Consider the following 24039-nt stretch of genomic DNA (forward strand, 5'->3'; position numbering starts at 1 on the left):
AACTACAAGAGAATGGAGAGTCTCCTTGAGGAGAAGTATCTCGAGATAGTGTGGACTCCTTGCACTTCACACTCTCTTGACTTGATGATGGAGGATATTGGAAAGCTGCCTTCGGTGTCTGTTGTGGTAAAAAAAGCAATGTAATTATTGATTTATATCACTCGTAAGTCACATGCACTCGTGCTATTTAGAAGGGAGTACAAGTGGAAGCTTGTGAAACACTCGAAGACACGTTTTGGCTACATCTTATTGGTTCTTAGCAGGTATGTATCATGAATCATCATTCAATTCATCAAATTATTGATTGTTTAAATTTATTTATCATTCTCTCTTGGAATTTTTTTCTTGACCAAGGACTCACGAAGGGTTTAATTTTCTTAGGCTGGTTAAGACCAAAGAGAGTCTTCGTCGAACGATGAGAGTTCAGATTGACTGGACTGGAATGACTCGAGATTGCCTTCTGGGCAGAATGTAGAGGGATTGTCTTCGACAATCAGTTTTGGTAGGAAGCCCTTTGTATTCATATGTCTATAGTGCCCTTATACTTCGTGCTTCGACTCTTCAACCACGAGGGTTGTACTATGGGCTTGCTATATGAGTTCATACTGAAGCGTCAAAAAGCCACAGAGGATTGCCCTATTCTCAAACAAAAGAAGCACAAATAAGTTCTGAGTTTCAACTTGCAAGTTGTAATACTAAGTCTTGACTCCTCTTAGCTCTAACTTGATTTCTTTTGGTAAATTTTCAGAAAAGATGACATATTAGGGATTTTGGAGGAAGAGAAGGCATTGGTTTCATAGGCCAATCCACATTGTGGCACATATGCTCCATCCCTTGTGAAAGGAGCCTGCTAAATGAAATGATCACGTGCTTGTGAGCTGATGGACCCAGTACTTGGAGAAAGCATGCGACCTATTGGTCTAGAATCGGTGAGGTGATTTAAGAATCAAGATTAGATTGCTTGCAAGTTAGTAAGTTATTGCAGCTTACTCAATGCTAAATCTAATTGCTTTAGATTGTCTAATTATTTATTGTCTTTTTTCTATTGCAAATTGCAATAGAACAAAAGAGGATATAGTGGATTTCCGCAATGATATGAATCATTTCTCTCGTGCACTAGCCAAGGAAAGAGACAGCAGGTTATTAGCTCTTACTTGGTGGGAGAAATTTGGGAATTTGAATCCCTCATTGCAGACCCTAGCTCTTTGCATCCTCTTGGGAATTTGAATCCCACATCAGATCCAACTGAGAGAATATGGAGTATATGTGCAGACATACACACCAAGAAGAGAAACAAGTTCTTATATATACCTAGATGAATCCAAGAACATTCCCAAACTCATCCTCTAATAACACAACATAGTGCAGTTTCAATCTCACGATAGTCACTCATAAGATTGAGAACCATAAACTCCATCACGCATAGTAGGGACTAGCTACTATGACATCCCCACTGACGTCATCAGCGCCCAACAGTGGGTGTAGACCATAGTATAAAAATATGCTCACACATACAAGTTCTTAACTGCTTAGCCACTAAATATAGCTTACAAGTTATATTTTGGAAAATGTATATATCCCTTCACTCTCTATCTCGTATTCCCTGGCTATATATCCCTTCACTTTCTGTCACATATGCTGTCCTATCCCTCTTCCTTCAGCTCAGCTTAGCCTCCATGGAATGAGTTCAATTGACCTCGAGCGTCGGCATATCTTGGTTGCAGATAATACTGAATTGTGTACAAATCCCGAGCTGCAGCCATTTGCTGACGCTTTGCAGGAAGTTTTTCAGAGATAAATCATGATTGGGGTGATGATCCATCCTTGAGTTTCGAGTTTCTGTTCCTGTGCAGGTTTTGTATGCACCGGTTATGAGCTTGGCTCAAAGAGCAGTGCTTTGTTCTTTCTTGGCTGTATGTGCAACACAGCACATGCGGCACAATGGTTGAAATCCTTGCTTAAAGGATGTTTTGTGGAGGGCTGCTATAAGGCAGATAGAGGTTTCTACGAGGTTATTTGCACGGATGCCCAATACAAGCAACAGCTGTTGCAAAAATCTCCTCTCTGTTTTGGTAATCAACTGGTTCATGTCTATCCGTGGATACATACAAAGGACTACCAAAGTCTTATCCAACATAGATGTCTATCAACTTTTTTGGTAATCAACTGTTCATGTCCATCCGTAGGACTACCAAAGTCGTATCCGACATAGATGTCCTATTTGGGTTGAGGTGGTTGACCTCCCTTTATACTGTAGGCCTGCATTGTCCTACTTGGCTGAAGCATTGCAGGGGGTTTGTCCTCCTCGTTCTCTTGGATCTGCCAATGGTTCCTCCTCCTACTCTGCCTCATCTCTTTCTGATGCCTTGGGATGACGATGCAGGAACAGATACATGTGATTCCCCTTGTGACGCTCGTGCTCGACACTGATAACCACGAATATAAGGAGGAGTGTGTGATGATCAGAAGGCCGTGGCAGGTGTCTTCGTATCCTTTGTAGTAGCAGCAGTAAGTACTGGTGTTGTACAAGCTCAAGCCATCGAATGTGTGTGATGTCGGAATCAGAGTGTATCTTGTCACAGAAAGTCGTAGGCATCATCGTTCTCTCAACTTCACTGGATGATAGACATATAGACAGGTTTTAGCTTTATCTTCTAAGGATTAACTTGCTTCGGCTTCCACTCAATTCTACTAGTACCATCTACAGACTAGTACGTCTCAAGTAGATGTAGGTTGGCATTTGCATATACCAATCTGTTGAGCTAGTCCACGCTCAACTTGACATAATTTATAAAGTACAAAGAAGTCAGTTCTCATGACTTACGAGTAACAGGGAATAAAGAGATAAGCAAGGCTGACAAAAAAGCCAATAGAAAGGCTTATAAACAGCACCTAGATTAGAGCAAAATTGTACAGACAGAAGGAGAGATCAAAAGAAAGGTAAGAGGATGACTATGAACAGAACAAAATAGAGAAAGAAAAGGTGCAAAAAGGCAATTCAAAAAGCAAGGAAGCCAGCAGCAAGCAGGGAAAAGAGTCCACACACAATACACCCAAACTCAACACACATCCGTGGTTAAAGAAACTGAAAAAGAGCACGAAAAGGGGACGGGGAAATGGCTGTAGAGAAGGCGCAGAGCAGAAAATTGAGGCAAGGGTTCCTGCGAGGAAGGATGGGTGGCTCCAAAGGGCTACACGCAGTCCCAAACAGCAGCAAGAAGGGCCGTAGAGCAGTTCGGGTCACCAAACAAGGCTCAACCATGAGGTGGGTCTGCAGAACAGGCTGGCGGGAGGATCCCAGAGGGCTCAGAGCATCCCAAGGAGGGAGCACGGGCAAGGGAAATCACCCTGAACGGGCTGGCTGCAGGAATTTGCCATAACTACCTCTCTCTCTCTCTCTACACATAGCGCACCCACAAAAACATAAACACACACACTTTTTTGTAAAAGAAAGTTTCATTAAGAAGAAAGCTGTCCCACAGTGGAACAGCTACTGCTCAAGACTAGAAACAGTAATAAAAGATATCCGACTAGGCCTGAGGAAGGTCTCCAAGGGAATGAGCATCCTGGAGAGACCAAAGCAAAGAAGATCAAAAATAGGGAAAGACATCCATTGAAGAGTGCTCATACAGTTGAGCTCGATTCCCCTCGATTTCGTTTGGCAAGCAGTTTTGGTTGTTTGGAACACATGCTGCTATGCCGGACTATGATCACTTCTTCTCTTGGTGTCGCTATTGGACTCTCTGGTCATAAACACACACGGGTGCGTGCACACACACACACACACACGAAGAAACTATCAAACTCACCAACAAGTAACTGAACAAGGATTGGTTATTATGGATTGACCTCATCAGCACCCAACAATGGGTGCGCAGTATTGTATCACAATCTTCTCTCCCAGTGACACATACTCACACACATGCACGCTTTGAATACAACTGTTTCTCTGTGAGTTTTGTCCAAGCTCTGGATATGATGGAATTACCCAATCATGATTAAGACCAGCGCTTAGGAAAATATATACCTAGATGAATCCAGGAACATTCCTAAAGTCATCCTCTAAAAACACAACATAGTGCACTTTCAATCTCATGATAGTCAATCATAAGGTTGAAAACCATAAACTCCATCACGCTAATAGGACAAAACCTCTATCAAGTTTTTGAGCACTATATATAGTTGTGTGTAGGCACATAGTTGTACACCTCTAGGGTAGGTGTGGGCTTTTGGCATTTGTGTATTTTTCTTTCACAAGCATGATGGACTGATGTATATTGCAAGGACTTCAAGGGAAATGATGAAATGCAATGTGGTTGTACCCTAACCTACATAGCAAGGGTATCCAGTATGTGGTCAAGTGAAATGTTTTTTGGGTTCAAGTCAAGTCAAGTCATGAAGGGGTTTTTTTAATTTTCCTAAATCAATGCGGTCTTGCATGTTACGGGAATTTGATATGTTCTAGTGCCCATGTCAAGGGGCTTTTCATGTGTGTTTACGAAGTGCATGCAAGCCTTAATGTGCATGCTAATGTGTGTCGGAATTGTGTGACTAAAAGGTCTAAAATGTGCATTTAATGTGCCTTGGGGGTATTTGCATATTTTTATGGGAGAGTAGTAAATTCCACGTGATGATGTGGAATGGAAATTCTGGAAGGGAACATGTGCATGCAAGGTGGCTACATGATCTAGAAGAGGCTGACGGGTGGAGTGGATTCGGGGGGATGCTTGTTGGAAGGATCTACGCTGCACTGGGAGGGCTCCTAGAGGAGAAGGCTAGACGACCGTGATGATGAGAGAGGAAGGGAGGTTGTGACGCGTTCTCGAAAGGGGAGCTTCTCCGACTATAGGATTCCATGAGTCCCATGGCTTGTGTGTTGACGGGAGGTCTGCTCTGTTGGCTATCTTCACATAAAGGTGGAACAATGAAGTACGTAAGCTCTACTGAAAGTGTCGACGATGGCTGCTCTTGAGAGGCTAGAATACATTGTCTGTGGAGATCGTGTGAACCAGGTCCAGGGGAGAAGCTACGACGATGGAATCCTTGATACAAGATAGTTGATCGTTAGTTGCACGTGAACTAGAAGCTTGTTCGGAGAGTGCAGGCTTGTAAGTGACGAACGAGGCACCGACTGTTGCTTTGGTTGGAATTCTTGATACGGGCCAGGATCATCATGCTAAGGAGGGCATGTGCTTAGAGGTTAGGCTGCCGTTTTTGAAGAGAGCTATGGATGCTGAGGTTTGATGATAGAGAAGGCGATACTGTGGCATCGTCTCTATGCAGGTGTGAAGGAGAAGAGAGACGCAGATGCTCTGTGAGCAAGTACAAGAGCTTTGAGGCAGTTACCTTTGGTGGAGGACCTTGGGCGACAGGGAAGGTGATGCTGTGGCGCTATTTTGATCATATGCCAAGCTACAAACTGCTTACTCTTGTTGGGAGCCTAAGAGACTTGGCTTGTACGATGAGTACGGGCTGTTTGCTTTTGCTGGAGTCTTGGGGTGCTGGGCTGTAAATCGCGACTGCAAATTTGGAGTGGACAGATTCTGAATTCTCCATGATGATAAGAGAGGCCGTGTTGCTGGTTTTCTCCACATGAAGGAGATGCTGTGGTGCAGTTATGACTATGTGAAGAGTTACATCCTGTTGTCCTTAATGGAAGCTTAGGAGTTTTGGTTGTGGGTTCATAGAATTCTGAGCCTGGCTGTTTTCTGAGTTTTGGGGAAAAGTTCAGATGTAAGTTTATATGTATTGGGTTGTGTAGTCTTTTGGTTCTCTTTGAGTCTGTGTGGTTCATGTTCAGTCAGTTTTTTTGTGGGGGTTAATCTCAGTGCCTGTGTCAAGGATCCCTACTCTAGATACTGGTGCACGTGCTCTTGAACTCGAGCCCACATTGTTGCTAATCCCTCGAGTTCCTTCTGCAGTTTGCTTTCTCTTATACAAAACTGAAAGTATATGATGATTTTATCTCTAGAGCTTGGCCCAGAAGTACTCGGTGTGTACTTTGAGGATTTTCAGATTGAAGTGTTGTTCAATGAGGTTCTTGGGTACCAGTGGTCTTTGCTTTTGCAAGTGAAAGAAGAGGAATAGGCAAGGGTAACTCTAGTTGATGAGGAGGACCTTCCTAAGTATGTATATCACATGGAATTTTGTGAAGAAGAAGAAACTATCTGAGTGATTGTTGTGTTTACTGGAATCAAAGGTTGGTGTGTGTGTGTTATCTTAGCTTCTTTTATCCATACTGTTTTCCGTGTATCATCTTTTTGGCGTTCCTACTGGGGACCTGGAGTTTTGAACTGAGATTGGGTACTCAAGACAAAACATCCCAGAAGATTGACTGGGGAATGTTGCTTAAAACTACGTGTGGTTAGGATTGAAACTATGAAGACAAATCCTCGCATGAGAGTGACTCGTGAGTTATGTGGGAAGTGTGGACACAAGAGAGAGAGATGCCTTGATGTTGAACTTCGGGTGATACGTCTTCGTGCTAAGGTTCTGAAGGCTTTGAAAGTGATTGCTCTTAGGAAGAAGAATGCCAGTGAGATGCAGGGTAAGTTTTCTTAAGTAGAGTGATTATTTTTGTTTTTTTCCCACAAGAGGTTGGGTGGTATTTCTGGTTGAATTTCCTCAATTTCACGGGTTGCCCAATGAAGACCTAGAGAGGTTTTTAGAGTGCTTGGAATTCATAGCTCTTATTAAAGATAGAAATGCTCCAGAAGTCCTTCGGATTCTATCCTTTTGTTTGTTGGCTGCAGACTTTCTCTGCAAGGATGCGTGATGATCAGGGTGCTCACAGAAACCCGACTTATTCAAAGGTGAGAACAGCTTTCCTGGACAGGTTTATGTGTGTTAGAGATCCTGATGGCATTTGGAAAGAGCTATGTTTACTGCAGCAACAGCCGTGGATGAGTATGTCGGTAAGTTCACTATGTTGTGGAATAAATGGCAGGTGGCCTTATTACCTGAAGTTCCTCCCAAAGTCATAAAAAAGGATAGGTTTGTTGCTAGTCTAAAGCCGGAGATTAGGATAAAGATTGAATGTAAAGAGCTGGTCACTTATGAGGATGCTCTCAAGGTAGCAAAAGAGAAGGAGAGGAAGCAGATAAGATTGTCACAAATGATGCACGAGATGCCAATGGTTCAGCATGTGCTTGAAATTATCTCTCATGTGAAGCCAGAAATACAAAAGCCTAAGTCAGAAAGGAGGAGGATATAAAAGAAGAAATTCATGAAATGTCGGAGCTTATGAAGAGTTTGAGTTTGAATTTGATGAACGGTAGGGGAAGAGGTAGATCATCGGGTGGTTATGGTAGAGGCAGCATGCCTTCTTCAAATAATTCAGGCCCGTGGCAGGCAGGACGAGGTCAAGGGTCATTTGCACCTTGTGTCCAGTGCTTTAATTGTGGAGAGTGGGGACATTACAGCACACACTGTGATAAGCCTCCTCGTGCTGGAGGTGATGTTTATCCATTGCCAACAGGGTTAAATAATAAGGTAAATGATCACAGTTTAGAAGTAAAAGATGCAGCTCAGCCTAGTACCTCTGGAATCCGTAAAGTCACTACATAAGAGAAAGGGAAAGGTAAGGCAGTTACCTTTGGCTTGTTGGAGTTGGAGGAAATTAAAAATGTCATGCCATTAGGGAAGAGAGATAGAGAAGAGGAGGTTGGTCCGAGTGCAAAGAAGGGAAAACAGTCTGAGGAGATGACGACCTACCAAAAGAAGAAGAGCAAGAAGCCCAAAAGGAAGTACAGAACTACAGATTATCCCATGGGAAAGAAGCACGGAGAGTATGATTTGGTGGAAGATCTTTCAGCAAGGAAACCGGACATTACATTTGCCCAAATGATTGGTCTGTGCCCAAAGCTTAAAAAAGAATGAAGGCGGGCTGTAAATCCAACAATGAAGAACTCTCATAAAGGTACAATTAAGTTGATGTCTGTCTTAGAGTTACCAGATTTTTTTACCTGCTGTAGAAGCCTGGCATAAAGGAAATGGTTTTGGAGTTGCCTATATTGATGGGGGTGCACAGATTTGTGTGATTACCCAGGCTTGTGTGGAGAGATTAGGGCTGAAGATATCCCGCTCCTCCAGTTATCGCATTAGAATGGCAAACCACTCCAAGGTGAAGACTTTAGGGATAGTACCTGGCCTGGAGGTTGAGGCATTCAGTGTTTCTTGTCGAGTGGATTGTCATGTGATGCTTGCGGGGTTGGGAGCCTATCCTTTGATTCTTGGAAGGCCATGGTTGAGGAAGGTAGGTGCAATTCAGAATTGGTAGAAAGGAATCTTTTCTGTACATACGAATGGGAAGAAATTGAATTTCGATATGGTAAGCAAGGCTGAAGTTTCAGATTCAGCAAGTGAAGAGAAAGAGAGAAGTGAGACCAGCAATGAGGATGAGAGCTCGGTGACTTCAGAAAGTGATGAAGGAACAATAGCATTGGTGGATCTAGTAGATGAGGATTCACAAGTAGATTTTGTGGGGGCAGCAGGGTTCGGTGAGGAAGAGGTGGATAGGTTTTGAGGTTCTCGCGGATTTGATGCAGCCCAAATGTTCTGAAGAATCAACCCACGTGTTGATTGAGCAATCATTGAATCCTGATCTCAATGTTGAGGAGAAAGAAGAATATTTGAAGATGTTGCAGAAATACCCTAATCTGTTTATTACCTCTTATGAGGAGATCAAGGGATTTAAAGGGAAGCCTCTGAGGATTGAGCTGAAGGAAGGTGCCACACCTGTTTTTCATAGATAAGGAGATTAAGCCCGGAACAGAGAGAGGTGCTGAAGGAAGAGGTAGATAAGCTTCTCAAGGCAGGGATTATTATTTATCCTGTAGTTCACTCTGATTGGATAAGTCCTGTGGTCATAGTGCCAAAAGGTGTAGAAAAATGGAGAGTCTGTGTCGATTACAAACCTCTAAATGCAATGACAAAGAGAAACCACTATCCTCTCCCTTTTGTGGATGATATTCTTGATAAAGTGGCGGGTCATGAAATGTACAGCTTGTGTGATGGGTATTCATGGTACTTCCACATAGCCATAGCCCAAGAAGATCAAATCAAGACTACCTTCATCACCCCCTGGGGCTGTTTTTGTTACAAGAAAATGCCTTTTGGAGTTACCAACGGCCCCTCGCACTACCAGGAGAATTCAGATCTGATTTTATCACCTTTCCTGGATAAATTCTGTAAAGTGTTTATTGATGACATCTGTATCAATAGTGGAAGAAGGGAGCATTGTGACAAGCTGGATCATGTATTTAATGAGATTGATAATAATGGTGGTCAATTAAATCCTAAGAAGACTCAGTTAGCTCGGACCAGCATTAAAATATTGGGGCATATTGTATCTGAGAATGGGATTGAGCAGGATCCAGGTAAAGTGAAAGCTTTAGTTATGCTGTCCTCTCCTGAGAATACCAAGCAGTTGCATACCTTTCTCCAGAAGGTTAAGTATCAATCGAGATTTATTCATATGTTATCTCAGATTTTGTATCCTGTTCAGCAGGTGGTAAAATCTGAACCTCTGAAATGGACGACAGAGAGTGAAGAGGTGTTTGGGGCAGTTAAGGAATCCTTGACTCATATTTCAAGTGTAAAGCCACCAAATTATTCCAGGACTTTTTATGTGAATCTGTCGGTAGGACCAGATGCTATTGGTGCTATTCTGTCGCACCACGGAGAGGGTTCCATATATATGATGCCAGTCTACTATGCTAGTAGGGTAAAGAGTGAAGCAGAGAGGAAGTATTCAGCGGCTGAATTGGTCCTGGCTAGAATCTTGTATGCCTGTAGGAGATTCCGGTCTTATCTATTGTCCAGGCCTTTTGTGGTTCTCACCTCATGTTCACGACTGCCTCATATGTTGAATAGTACAAACATCTCCAAGAGCATGATTAAATGGATAGTAGAGTTGCAGGAGTACTCTTTTACCTTCTTGGTTGAGAACTCTACCAGAGCTTCCTTGGCTGATCTCCTCACCTATAAGGAAGGACCTATTTTAGTTGAAGATGTGGAGAAGAACACTGACATGAATGAAGAAAAAGTACTAGAGGATGCATTTGTTTTACACTTTGATGGATCTTACAAAAAGAGTTTACATAAAAGTACAGGAGGAATTGTCATTTATGATCCTGGAGGAAAGGAGATTCAAAAAATGGGAATTCAGCTCGAAGCCAGCAATAATAATGAAGCTGAATATGCAGCCCTCTTCAAAGGTTTGAAAGTATGCATTAGTCTGGGTATTAAGAGACTCATGATTAAGGGAGATGCTATGTTGGTTGTGAAGCAAATGTTAGGTGTTTGGAAGGTTAAGCATGTTCATTTGAAGAGATGGATAAGTGCGGTGAAGAAACTGTTAAATCAATTGGATGTCTAGACACTCCAGCATATTGAAAGAGGTAAGAATGTAAATGCACATGATGCTGCGCAGGAAATTACAGCAGCTTATGTTGATGCAGTAGGTGTGTAGGAGCCCTTATACAAAAGGAAGGGAGACATTGGCTTGTGAGGAAAGCTTCCTGTTAACTAGTAAAGTGCCTGAAGAAGTTCCGAAACAAAGAAAATACAGATTTATTAAAAGCTGACCCTCTTATTGTTTGATAGATGATGCTCTTTACATGAAGGGGGCTGATCTAATGCTCAGAAGAATCCCCTGGCATGAAGAAGTTTTTCATATCCTACAAGCTAATCATGAGGGAGTATGTGGAGGACATTTTGCTTTCAAAATCATGCTAAGGAAAATACTTACAGAAGGGTATGTGTGGCCATCCCTCCAAAGAGACATAAGACATTGGTGCAGGTCATGCCTACAGTGTTAGCAGATGAGTAAGAGGATCTTACATCCAGGCCTCAAAAATATCATGCTTGCTTATGATATTTTTGAGAAATGGGGAATAGATGCCATCGGTCCTCTACCAATGACAGCCAGGGGAAATTTTTATATGCTAACAGCTGTGGATTACTTGATGAGATGGGCTGAAGCACGAGCAGTATAGGCTGTCAATGCAAAATCTGTATGTAAATTTGTGTATGAGGATATATGTTGTAGATTTGGTGTGCCACTGGAGTTGCTTTCTGATAGAGGTCCAGGTTTCAGGAGTGAACTGATGGATTTATTATGTGGTAAGCTGAAGATTAAACACAGATATGCAAGTCCCTATTATCCTCAATGTGATGGGATGAATGAAAAATTTAATGGTGTGTGTACTAATATCATAGGAAAGATCATGAGAACACATGAGAAGGAGTGGGACCTTGCTTTACACTGGGCTCTATGGGCTTACAGAGTTGCAGTAAAAGAAGTCACCCAGTTTTCACCATTTCATCTTGTTTACAGGAAAGAAGCTCTGTTACGCTTGGAAGTAGAAATTCCTGCATTACAGATGTTAATGAAGATGAATGAGGATTCAAATTCTACTTTCCAAAACCGGTTATTGGATTTGCAAGAAGCACAACTAAGCGGTGGAACATTATGCTTTAATTCAAGAGGAGAATCAAAAGAGAGCAGGAAGCTGAATGCAACGATGATCACAGATCCATTTCCTTTATCTTTTTGTGATACATTGCTAGATGCTATGGCAAGACATCAAATATACAATTTTTTGGCTGGCTTTAGTGGGTACAACTAGATACAGATGGCCGAGGAAGATAAAAACAAAACAATGTTTGTCATGCAATGGGGAGTGTACACACCAGCAATGTCATGACATTTGGATTGAAGAATGCACCACCAAGGTTTCAGTCATGGATCCAAAAGGTCTTTGAATCATATCTGACCACATTCATGTGGGTGTTCCTCGACGACTTCAACATGTTCCGAAAAAAAGATGAGTAGTTGCAATTGTGCATTGAGAAGTGCACAAGTGCCACGTTTAGCTTAAACCCAGCAAAGTGTGCATTTGCACTAAAGAGATAAGTGTTGCTAGGTAACATTATTTCAAAAGAGGGAATGGCAATAGATTCCAGGAAAGTGGAAGCCATCCAGAAGGCCAAGGTCTCGTTGAATGTTAAGAAGTGTCAAATATTTGTTGTCATATGCTTTCGAGCCTCTCACCAAGCTGACCAAGAAGGATGCTCCATTTCTTTGGGGACCAGAATAGGAGAAAGCATTCTGGTTGTTGAAGAAGATCCTAGTAGTTGCCCCGTTACTACAATCACCGGATTGGAGTCCGGACTTCCAGTTTGTGGAGATGCATTAGACATTGCCATCGGCATAGTCTTGATGCAAAAATGATGCAAGGGATGGTATCAACCAGTGTACTCCGGAAGTCGGACACTCACTAGTGCGGAAAGGAATTATTCATTCATAGAGAGAGAAGGTATTGGAATGATTTTTTCTCTAGGAAAATTCTGTTATTACCTACTGGGAACAAGATCAAGGCACTATTGTACTTGGTAAACAAGGTGCAACCAACCGGGAGATTGGCACAATGGATACTCCTTTTGCACGAATTTGACTAAACGATAGTGCATACACCTGGATGGTGGATTGCCTGAGTAGGTTGGAATCCAATGAGATACTTCTAGAAGGCATCCCGAATGATTTACCAGACGCAGAGTTATTTGCAATAGAGCCTACTTGGGGGATGTATTGGTATGACAGCAAACAAGAAGTTTACGGATAAAAAAATCGAGGAGGGTGACCTAGTTTTGAGATACAACAATAGTCTGGATTCAAGCTTCAAGAAGAAATTTGTGACCAAATGGGATGGACCTTTCCATGTGACGAAGAAATTCAAAAATGGCTCATATTAACTTGAGGATTTAGATGGTCAGCAGCATAAGAATAGAGTCAATGGCTTTAGACTAAAGAAATACTTTCATAGGATCATGAGTGTGGGCAGCTGTGGACCTACTGTGATGAAACAAGACAAGCCAGAAGACCTCATAGATGATGATATCTCTGATGATACATGAGTGTCTGCAGACTGGGGGATGGGCAAAATGATAGGACAAAACCTGTACCCAGTTTTTTAGCACTATATATAGTTGTGGCTAGGCACATAGTTGTACACATTGTGAGATTTTGGCATTTGTGGATTTTTCTTTCACAAGCATGATGGACTAATATATAGTTTTTTGAGACAATAAAGTATGTTTTGCAGGGACTTCATGAGAAATGATGAAATGCAATGTGGTTGTACCAGACCTCCAAAGGCGAGGGTATCCAGTGTGTGGTCAAGTGAAATGTTTTTTTGGGTTCATGTAAAGTCAAGTCATGAAGGGGTTTTTATAATTTTCCTGAGTCAATGCGGTCTTGCATGTTACGGGAATTTGATATGTTATGGTGCCCATGTCAAGGGGCTTTTCATGTGGGTTTACGGGAGTGGATGCAAGCCTTAATGTGCATGCTAATGTGTGTGGGAATTGTGTGACTAAAAGGTCTAAAATGTGAATTTAATGTGCCTTGAGGGTATTTGCATTTTTTTAAGGATCTACGCCGCACTCGGAGGGCTCCTAGAGGAGAAGGCTGGACGACCGTGATGCTGAGAGAGGAAGGGAGGTTGTGACGCGTTCTAGAAATGGGAGCTTCTCCGACTACGGGAGTCCATGAGTCCCATGGCTTGTGTGTTGACGGGAGGTCTACTCTGTTGGCTATCTTCATGTAAAGGTGGAAGAATGAAGTACGTAAGCTCTACTGAAAGTGCCGACGATGGCTGCTCTTGAGAGGCTAGAATACATTGTCTGTGGAGATCGTGTGAACCAAGTCCAGGGGAGAAGCTGCGACGATGGAGTCCCTGATACAAGATAGTTGATCGTTAGTTGCACGTGAGCTAGAAGCTTGTTCGGAGGGTGCAGGTTTGTAAGTGACGAACGAGGCACTGATTGTTGCTTTGGTTGGAGTTCTTGATACGGGCCAGGATCATCATGCTAAGGAGGGCATGTGATTAGAGGTTAGGCTATGGATACTGAGGTTTGACGACAGAGAAGGCAATACTGTGGCATCGTCTCTATGCAGATGTGAAGGAGAAGAGAGACTCAAGTACTCTGTGAGCAAGTACAAGAGCTTTGAGGCAGTTACCTTTGCGTGGAGGACCTTGGGCGACGGGGAAGGTGATGCTGTGGTGCTATTTTGATCATATGCCAAGCTACGAACTGCTTACTTTTGTTGGGAGCCTAAGAGACTTGGCTTGTGCAACGAGTACGGGCTGTTTGCTTTTGCTGGAGTCTTGGGGTTCTCGGCTGTAAATCACGACTGCAAATTTGGAGTGGACAGATTCTGAATGCTCCGTGATGATAAGAGAGGGTGTGTTGCTGGTTTTCTCCACATGAAGGAGATGCTGTGGTGAAGTTATGACTATGTGAAGAGTTACGTCCTGTTGTCCTTGATGGAAGCTTAGGAGTTTTAGCTGTGGGTTCATAGAATTCTGAGGCTAGCTGTTTTCTGAGTTTTGGGCAAAAGTTCAGTTGTAAGTTCATCTGTCTCGGGTTGTGTAGTCTTTTGGTTCTCTTCGAGTCTGTGTGGTTCATGATCAGTCAGTTTTTTTTGTGGGGGTTTGTCTCAATGCCTGTGTCAAGGATCCCTGCTTTGGATACTGGTGCAAGTGCTCTTGAACTCGAGCCCACATTGCTGCTGATCCCTCGAGCTCCTGCTGCAGTTTGTTTTCTCTTATACAAACCTGAAAGTATATGATGATTTTATCTCTTGAGCTTGGCCCAAAAGTACTCGGTGTGTATTTTGAGGGTTTTCAGATTGAAGTGTTGTTCAAGAGGTTCTTGGGTACCAATGGTCTTTGCTTTTGCGGGTGAAAGAAGAGGAATGGGCAGGGGTAGCTCAAGTTGATGAGGAGGACCTTCCTAAGTATGTATATCACATGGAATTTTGTGAAGAAGAAGAAACTATCTGAGTGATTGTTTGTGTTTACTGGAATCAAAGATTGGTGCGTGTGTGTTATCTTAGCTTCTTTTGTCTATACCATTTTCTGTGTATCAACGCATAGCAAGGACTAGCTACTATGACATCCCCACTGACAACATCAATGTTAGAATTATTGGCATATTCTAGGTAGTGACCACTGTAATCCATAAGTGAGTTAGAGGCACTTTTCCCTCACTAGGAGGTTTTTCCCCCTAACCACAGTTAGGGGGTTAGTATGGTTTTGTCCAAGTGACAAAACCATCTCCTCACTTGTACTCACTTTATCTCTTCTATTGCATTCTACGTTTTGCTCTGCTCTCACTCTCTTGCTTCTTGCTCCCACACTTTCTCACATTTGGTATGAGAGCAACTTGAGCTCTTGGACCTACTCCTTACCCGCAAGCTCCTCATTCCGTACAGCTCGTAGTCTTGCTGCTGCACTCCATCCGTACCATTCCGTACGCTCGCAGCACTTTGTACAACTCCCGTCAAAGCTCACCATCCGTACAGTCACCGTGCGTCCGTACAGTCCATACGACTGTACGGAACTGCAGTTACCCTGCCCTTCCGTACCACCATCGCAAGTCTGCCATACAAGCTCGCTGGTGTGACTGTTGCACCGTACTATTACCGTACAACGTATGTACTCACACGTGGCAACGACGTACAAAGTACATCACTGTACCACCGTACTCTGTCCGTACATCGCCCGTACGATTTTGTGTAGCTGCCTACCTACTGTCCGTATAGCTGTTCCGTTGGTACAACACCGCCGTACAGTCTAGTCCATACATACCGTACAGCACTCAGACTGTCCGTACAGCTACCTTGCAGACAGTGCATTCTTGTGAATTTTGCTCCAGCCAGTGCAATTTCAAGTGATGGGCCTTCTTGCAGGATTACTTTGCAGTTTTTCATGTGCAGGTGCACTTTGCAGATAGCCATTGTTTGGCTTAGATTTTGGGAGCACATTTGGGGCATTTTGTTTGTTGCAGGCATTGTAGTCAGGTTGCAGAATCTGCTCCAAAAATTTGGGGCTTTTTGGTTCTACTTGCAATCTTGCAGACAAAATTTGGGGCTTTTGCTGATAATTGCGAAATTGGGGCTTTTGGTCAACTTGCCCTCTTTCAGTTGCAATTTCTTGCAAGAATTTGGGGCTTTTGCATTTTGGATGCAATTAGGCAGTGGACAGATCATTTGGGAGCTTTGCAAGCAGTTTTGGACTCAGTTTGAGTCACATTGCAGACATTTGCCACTTTTTGCACATTTTGGGCATTTGCAAAGCATTTTGATACATTTTAAGCCTTTGATAAGTTGTGAGAGCAATTGTCATATTGGGCTTTTTTTTTTTCAGACTTTGGTTGTGCATCTTACATCCCAGGAAGGGATTTTAACTTGTCTAGTTTGCTGCATTTTTTAGTTGTCTGACAGATATGGCTCAGAACAATCCCAATGAGATCTTTGGAGTCCTCACATAGGAGGATAAGTTGGATGGCACCAACTACTCCCTGTGGAGCTTTATGGTGCGCAACATTCTAGTTGGCAGACATCTCCGAGATTATGTCAATGGAGATGAGACAAGGCTAGAGATTGTGGCTACACCTGTCACTCCTACACGTGGAGGCAGGGGTAGAGATCAAGGTGCAGGACAAGTGGTAGGAGCAGCAGCTGCTACTTTCATGGCTCCCACAGCAGAAGAGAAAAGGTGGGATTCACGGGATGCACAAGCTCTTTCAATTATTTCTCTTTCTGTCAAGAGGTGTATCATTCCTCACATTCGGTCATGCAAGACCTCTAAGGCAGCTTGGGAGATTTTAGAGAGCATGTTTGCAGCAAGAAATTATGCCAGAGTCTCATTCCTGAAGAGAAAGCTATCTCATACACACATGGATGAGGAAGATTCCATGAATGCTCACCTCACAAAACTTCAAGATTTGAGGGAATAGTTGCTGAATATAGATGAGATTATTCTGGATTCAGAGATGATTACCACCACTCTGGATTCAGAGATGATTACCACCACTCTGAATTCTCTTCTTGAGTACTATCTCGGTTTCCATACCTCACTGAATTTGTCATTGAGGGGGGGTAGCAATCCTCTCTCTTTTCACGAGTTGGTAGGACTCTTGTTGCAAGAAGAGCATACAAGAAAGAACATGGAAACAACGAGCTAGTGAGCATGCCATGCTTTCAAATTTTAAGTCCAAAGGGAAAGGGCAGCAAAAGCAACATGGAAATCAGCCCACACATCAACATAAAGCTGATTCGGGACAGCCCTCTCATAAGGCTAAAGGTGCTGTAGAGAAGCCTAAGAGGAAGGGCATTTGTCACTACTGCAAGAAGCCGGATCACTACATTGGTGAATGCAAGAAGCGAATAGCTAAGGAAAAGAAAAAGGATTCGGGTTTGGCTGTCTCAGATGCATCAGCTCCTAATGCACATGGAGGAGGGGATGTTACAGCCAACTTTGTGGAAGAGCATTATGCCTTTTTGTCTTGCATTTCAGATTTTCCAGTGGCTAGTCCAGATACTACAGCCACTCTTGAGAATGACTCGTATGCTTTCTTGACTTGCAGCTATGACCCTTCAAAGGATGCATGCTCTTTCAGTGTCAATGAGACACTAAACACTTGGCACTTTGATAGTGGTGCTTCCAAGTACATCACTTCAAGGAAGAGTCTTTCTGCATCTCTACATGCACCACCCGCTAAAAAGAAGGTGACATATGCAAACAATTCTTCTTATTCAGTGTGTGGAGTGGGTGACATCATACTCACCTCCACGGATGGCACAGATTTCAGAATTACTGATGTTCTTTATGTGCCAGGTATAAAGAAGAATTTACTTTCACTGTCCTCTCTCAATCGAGAAGGATTTCAGGTCATATTTAACGATACTAAGTGTGCAGTCCGAGACAAAGAGAATGATTATGCTTTGATGTTGTCTAGCACTTTGTATCGGGGTCTTTTTCAGCTTGATATTTATCAGAAAAGATCTGATCTTACACTTTCAGTGAGCACTCCCACTGCTGCCATGCAGAATGCGGAGTTATGGCATGCTAGATATGGGCACATGAGCTATGACAGCTTAATGACACTTTAGAAGCATGCTATGGTATGCATTGCCTCCTTTGGAGTCACCTCCTCCTCATGCATGTGAGGGATGCATCCTTGGTAAGGTGCATAGATTTCCTTTTAAAAAGGATAGTGCAGTAAGAGCTACTCGCAAATTACAGTTCATACACACTGATGTCTGCGGTCCCATGAGGACACCTGCTTTTGGTGGTCATCTATATTATGTTATATTCATAGATGACTAAACCAATTATACTTGGATCTATGGCCTGAAGAAAAAATCAGATGTGTTTATGCATTTCAAACACTTTGTGGCCATGGTTGAAAATGAGACAAGACTCAAGGTGCAGACACTTCACACTAACAGAGGAGGGGAGTATATGTCTCATGAATTTGAGGCATTTTTGAAAGAGAAAGGCATCACACATCAGCTTACAGTGAGGCTTACACCTCAGCAAAATGGCAAAGCTGAGCAGAAAAAACGCACTCTCATGGAGATGGATAGATGCATGCTTACTAGTAAAAAGTTGCCTCACAGATTTTGGTTCGAAGGCCTCATGTGTGCCAATTATGTTTTGAATCGAGCTCCCACAAAGGCTTTGAAGACAATCACTCCCTATGAGGCTTGGAATGGGAGAAAGCCTTCATTGGATCACTTTAGAGTTTTTGGTTGTGTTGCATATGCCCACGTGCCTGTGGAGTTTCGACATAAGTTGTCAGATAAGGCACTTAGGTGTTTCTTTGTTGGATATAGTGCACAAAGCAAAGGCTATCGTCTCTACAATCCTGCCACTCGCAAGATTTTTGTGAGTAGAGATGTTATTTTTTCAGAGAATTCAGCTCATACACATGCTGAATTTGCTATTCCAGCTTCTTTAGATGATGTTTTTGAAGGGATGCTTCCTATAGCTTTTGGTTCCCCAGCTGAGGCTCATGCTGAAAATCAGAATTTACAGCAACCTCCTCTTGATCCACATGCCCCGATTCAGCCACATACTGATTTTGTTCCTCCACAGGGTGTGGATGATGTTGTCAGACAAGAGATTCAAGAGATACATGCAGCCAAAACAATTCTGAATTGGTTGCTACAGACTCTCAGGGAGAGTAGACTTGAGGCACCTTTGCCTGGCAAAACTCGTAGTGCAATAAGGCACGCAGGGGGAGCTCTTTCTGTTGAGACAGCTTATGCAGATACACTTCTTGATGAAGAAGAACTTGACTCTTTTGCAGAAGCCAAGGATAATGTGCATTGGATGAATGCCATGCACAATTTGAAGAAGCCAAGGATAATGTGCATTGGATGAATGCCATGCACAATGAATCGCAGTCCATTGAGAAAAATCAGACTTGGGATGTTGTGGATTTGCCACTAGGAAAACATGCCATTGGTACCAAATGGGTTTTCAAAGTGAAAAGGAAGCCAGATGGGTCCATTGAAAGGTACAAGGTACGACTGGTTGCCAAAGGCTATGCTCATAAAAAGGGCATAGATTCTGAGGAGACTTTTGCTCCTACATCCCAGATGACCACCATCAGGTCAGTTATTGCCATAGCTGCAAATTTTGTTTGGAATGTCCATCAATTGGACATAAAAACAGCTTTCCTTAATGCGGACTTAAAGAAGAGGTTTATGTCAAACAACCTCTTGGTTTTGAACTTTTGGGCAATGCCCTTCAAGTTTGCAAGCTGAATAAAGCTTTATATGCGCTGAAACAAGCCCCACGTGCATGGTATGCCAAGATTGATGCCTTCCTGGCAAGTAAGGGGTTACACAATAGTCCCACGGAAAGCACCCTCTACATCAAGAAGGATGGGGGGGATATTTCGGTGGTCATTCTTTATGTAGATGACATGCTGCTCACAAGGTCAAATGAGGAAATAATTGCAAACTTCAAGGCTGAATTGAAAGTTGAATTTGACATGACATATTTGGGCATGTTAAATTTCTATTTGGGGATCCAGTTCATACAAGACAAGCGTGGCATTGTTATGTCTCAATCCAAGTATGTGCAAAATCTCTTGGATATGTTCAACATGCAAGATTGTAAGCCTATGACCACTCCCATGGAGCCAGGGCTGAAGCTTACTATGTATGATGCAGGTGAACCAGTGGATGCCACACTTTACAACCAAGTTGTTGGATGCCTCATTTATTTGTGCAATACACAGCCCAATATTCAGTATGCAGTATCTCACGTGAGCAAGTATATGCACAGCCCAAAGACAACACATTGGCAAGCTATAAAACACATCTTCCGTTATTTGCAAGGCACAAAATCTTATGGTTTGATGTTTCCCAGGGGGGTGACTTGCAGATGCATGCTTACAGTGACTCAGATTGGGTTGTAGACCATGACACCAAGCAATCCACTAGTAGTAATTGTTTCTTTTTAGGCAAAAAGCTTGCATTTTTTGGCTAAACAAGAAACAATCTACTGTGGCTACTTCCGCATGTGAAGCTGAGTACAGAGCAGCTTTCACAGTGACAGTTGAATGTGTTTGGCTGTGTCGTTTGTTTGCTGATCTTCATCTCTGATTTGGAGGGTCCTTCTCCAATTCTCACTGATAGTCAAAGTGCTATAGTAGTGGCAAAGAATCCTATGTTTCACGCTCGCACAAAACACATTGAGGTTCATTATCATTATGTTAGAGAGAAGTTGCATGTAGGGGAGATCAGTATGATCTATGTGTCAACACATGACAATGTTGCAAACACCTTCACCAAAGCACTTCCACGTGAGAAGTTTAAGGCATTTCCCAGTGCCCTGAACTTATCTCCTTTTGATGATTGATCACTTCCTTGTAAATCACATTGGCATAGCAGGGGGGGTGTTAGAATTATAGGCAGTGACCAATGTAATCCATAAGTGAGTTAGGGGCACTTTTCCCTCACTAGGAGGTTTTTGCCCCTAACCACAGTTAGTGGTTAGTATGGTTTTGTCACTTGGACAAAACCATCTCCTCACTTGTACTCACTTTATCTCTTCTATTGCATTCTACGTTTGATCTTCTCTCACTCTATTGCTTGCTCCCACACTTTCTCACAATCAGTGCCCAACAGTGGGTGTAGACCATAGTATAAAAATATGCTCTCACACATACAAATCCACACACCCACACAGTCACATGAAACGGAAAGACTACTTGCAATGCTTTCAATTCACAGATTATGACAAGGCTGCTTCAGCTCGCAAGAAATTCCAAGTGTTGAAAGGCATTTCTTCTGAGTTGAGACTAGTCAAGAAAATCCAGAAATACAATCACTAATGGACACCCAATAATACTTCAACTGAAAAAATAATACAAGAAGCTAGAACAGCAAATTCCAGAGCGTTGTTTCAAGGTACATAAAAGATTACTGCTTTGTACAAGAAAAATTAATACCCATCCAGTAAAATATTGTAGATGTAGGCATTTCGAATTATCCCAGCTGAAGCCATCTCCCTTGTCACAGCCAGAGCACTTTGCATCCGACCAGCTTTACAACACCCCTTTAGCAATGCTCCATAACAAAAGATGTCAACTTTCAGACCTTCTTGTTTCAATTTTTTGAAATATTCAAATGCAGTTCCGACCTCTCCAGCATGTGCGTAGCCTTCCATTATAATAGTGTAGGTGCGCTCATCTGGATTTACGCCAGCCAGTACCATCTTCTCAATGACAGCTGCACCCTTGTCCACCTGAAATTTTTCCAAGGTAATATTCACTCAACATATTCAGAGATGAAATTATATTTTCCATCAAATTAGCTAGTGCAGACACACAAAAGCTAGACCTTTAGAATAAAAAAACTTAAAATGTCAACCTATATACCTTCATAAGACGGAAATATATCCAATCTTACAATGAAGAGAGAAAGAGACAAGGGAAGAAAGGGGTTTGTAAGAGATACCAAACAAAATTAAGAGTAAGAGAGAGAAATAAGAATAACTTAGTAATCAAAGCTATGCTTATGGGTTTCAAAAGGTTCCAAAATCTCTCCCTGTTAAAAAAAAAGATTCCAAAATCACTTGCAAGTATGCATACTCCTTTTACAATGAGCAGATACCTTATTTTATAATCCATGCCCAAATGAACTACGCCTTCCACCCCTACACTCCTAAGCCCAATGCCCTAAGTAGCCTGGTTACAATGCTTGAAATCCCAACCCAAATAACTTGAATTACAGCAACAAAAAAGAAGAAAAAGAAATACCACACACACGCGCACGTGCATACACACCGACAGAGATTATGTGAAAAGTTGCATGGATGCACACACATTTTAGAAAAGCAGATCACACTTTCCCAAAGATGCAAAAGGCACCTTTTGTTTACTGAACAAAAGAAACACTAGTGCTCACACAAGGTACAATAGATAAACCAACGCAAATACAAGGAAATAAATGAAACTTAAATAAAAGACAAGCTTTTTTTAGTTTATTTTTAAATTAAAAAATAAGAATAATAAATCAATAAAGAAGAGGGTTACCAAAGCAAAAAAGCACCTAAGTACGAATAATAAGTTATTTCACTATATTAACGAACAAATTCATCAATGTCAAACTTCATACAGTTTATTCACGTACGGCTTGTTTCAACACTATGCTCGAGAGCTTGACCACAGCAGCCTCGGTACTCTAAGACAACGGAGTCTCAAAAGGCAACTGATCATGGATGACCTGAACACTTCTGGAGACTCTGGTTGAGGTCGAGTGTCAAGGTTTCAAGCCTACCAAAGGCAGTGCCTTCGGTATAGATAGATGGGCCACCTAGCTAGGGCTTGCCTTGGTTTTGCGAGCCACCCTCCCAACCTCAGGCAACCATGCTATACCTGCCCCACTCTCCGATAGTCATGTGAAGGACTCTAGCGCCAGCCTCGGAAGTCTCTCACGAGGTAGGTCCCAAACTCTGTGGAGGAAAGTCACTGTCTGAAAGATGGCATCATGGCAAACTCTACCTATACTATCTGATGGGGGACCGAGGGCTTACTCCGATCATCCTGGAGCCCATAATCACCTGTAGCCGCTCAAATCTCTTCCATTCTGCTGCTGAAAGATCACACCCCCAAAAAGGTGCCGCATACATGGCTGTTACGCTCAAGTTGAGGCAAAATGACCTCAGAAAGGTCAGTCGACATTTTCCTTTAAAGGATCAATGTTTGTACTATATTTGTTTGGGCTTCACGTAAATGATCAAAATGGAATTAAGGTCAAGGTCCTTGGTGAGGGTGATATGGCACAAGACTAGGTGGATCTAAGGCTAAGGGGTCTGAATGCATTAAATGTGCCAAGGGGTAAATTGTTCAATGATATCCCAAGAGAGGGGTAAATGATGCATTGAGGAGATGCCCTCAATTGTAGACATGTGGCATACTAGATCCATGTAGGGAATTGTGGGCTTTGGTATTCAGCGTGCATGTACTTCTCACGGGTTAGATTTGGATGAGCTTGCCGAACCAGAGATATGGCTGGGCGGTTATTCATTGTGCCATCACCTGTTATTCTATATTCGTCAAATTCGTGGTCTTGGCTGAGCTTGTAGTTTTTGGGCGTTACAATTTGGTATCAGAGCACAGTGGATACATTCTAGGAAACAGAATTCAGACGCATAGGTTTGTCTTCTTCACCATCAGATTGACCACCTCGTGTCGCCTTTAATTACGTTTAATACAGAGCATTTTTGGAGCGTGAAACAGCTACGGCTCTGTGCTAAGGTCACAAAAAGTATATCGGAGGATCTTTAAGGAGCGGATGGTCGTCTGAGTGCGTAGAGCTATCACGTACAGGGAAGGGGGTAAGACCTTGTGAATTTACGTACCTGGTTGACATGAGGAGATTCTAATATCGGATATGTGAGCACTGGTTCATCAGACGTGTTTGGGTAGTGCACGTGATGAACTCGACGGAAGAGACTATGGAGTCAAAGTAGGACGACGATGCTCATTAACTTCCTTTCATCGATCGTCAAATATCTCCCTCATCAATTCTTTCGTGGTTCACGTCCCTCCTGCCTCTTCTACTGTTAACTCCTACAGCTTGAAGGAGAAACGTGAAGGTTGGGGAAGAGATATTCAGGTGCGATGGCCCTAGCGTCATAATTAAGGAGCAAAAGCTTGAGCAACCTG

The 24039-nt window shown here is 42.6% G+C and overlaps 1 protein-coding gene across 1 annotated transcript in view; it reads right to left on the reverse strand.

Annotated features, from left to right (window-relative positions):
- LOC147882013 (pentatricopeptide (PPR) repeat-containing protein) overlaps nucleotides 1-24039 on the reverse strand; it is a 71392-nt gene that overhangs the window by 13990 nt on the left and 33363 nt on the right. Inside the window, exon 8 of the mRNA XM_087401930.1 lies at nucleotides 21319-21614. Coding sequence (XP_087258056.1) covers nucleotides 21319-21614 — 296 coding nt within the window. The remainder of the gene's footprint in view (nucleotides 1-21318; nucleotides 21615-24039) is intronic.

This window comes from Dipteris shenzhenensis, chromosome 30, assembly GCF_047967505.1.
Source record: "Dipteris shenzhenensis isolate YYH24624 ecotype China chromosome 30, Dip_SZ_1.0, whole genome shotgun sequence".
In the NCBI taxonomy this organism is placed as follows: domain Eukaryota; kingdom Viridiplantae; phylum Streptophyta; class Polypodiopsida; order Gleicheniales; family Dipteridaceae; genus Dipteris; species Dipteris shenzhenensis.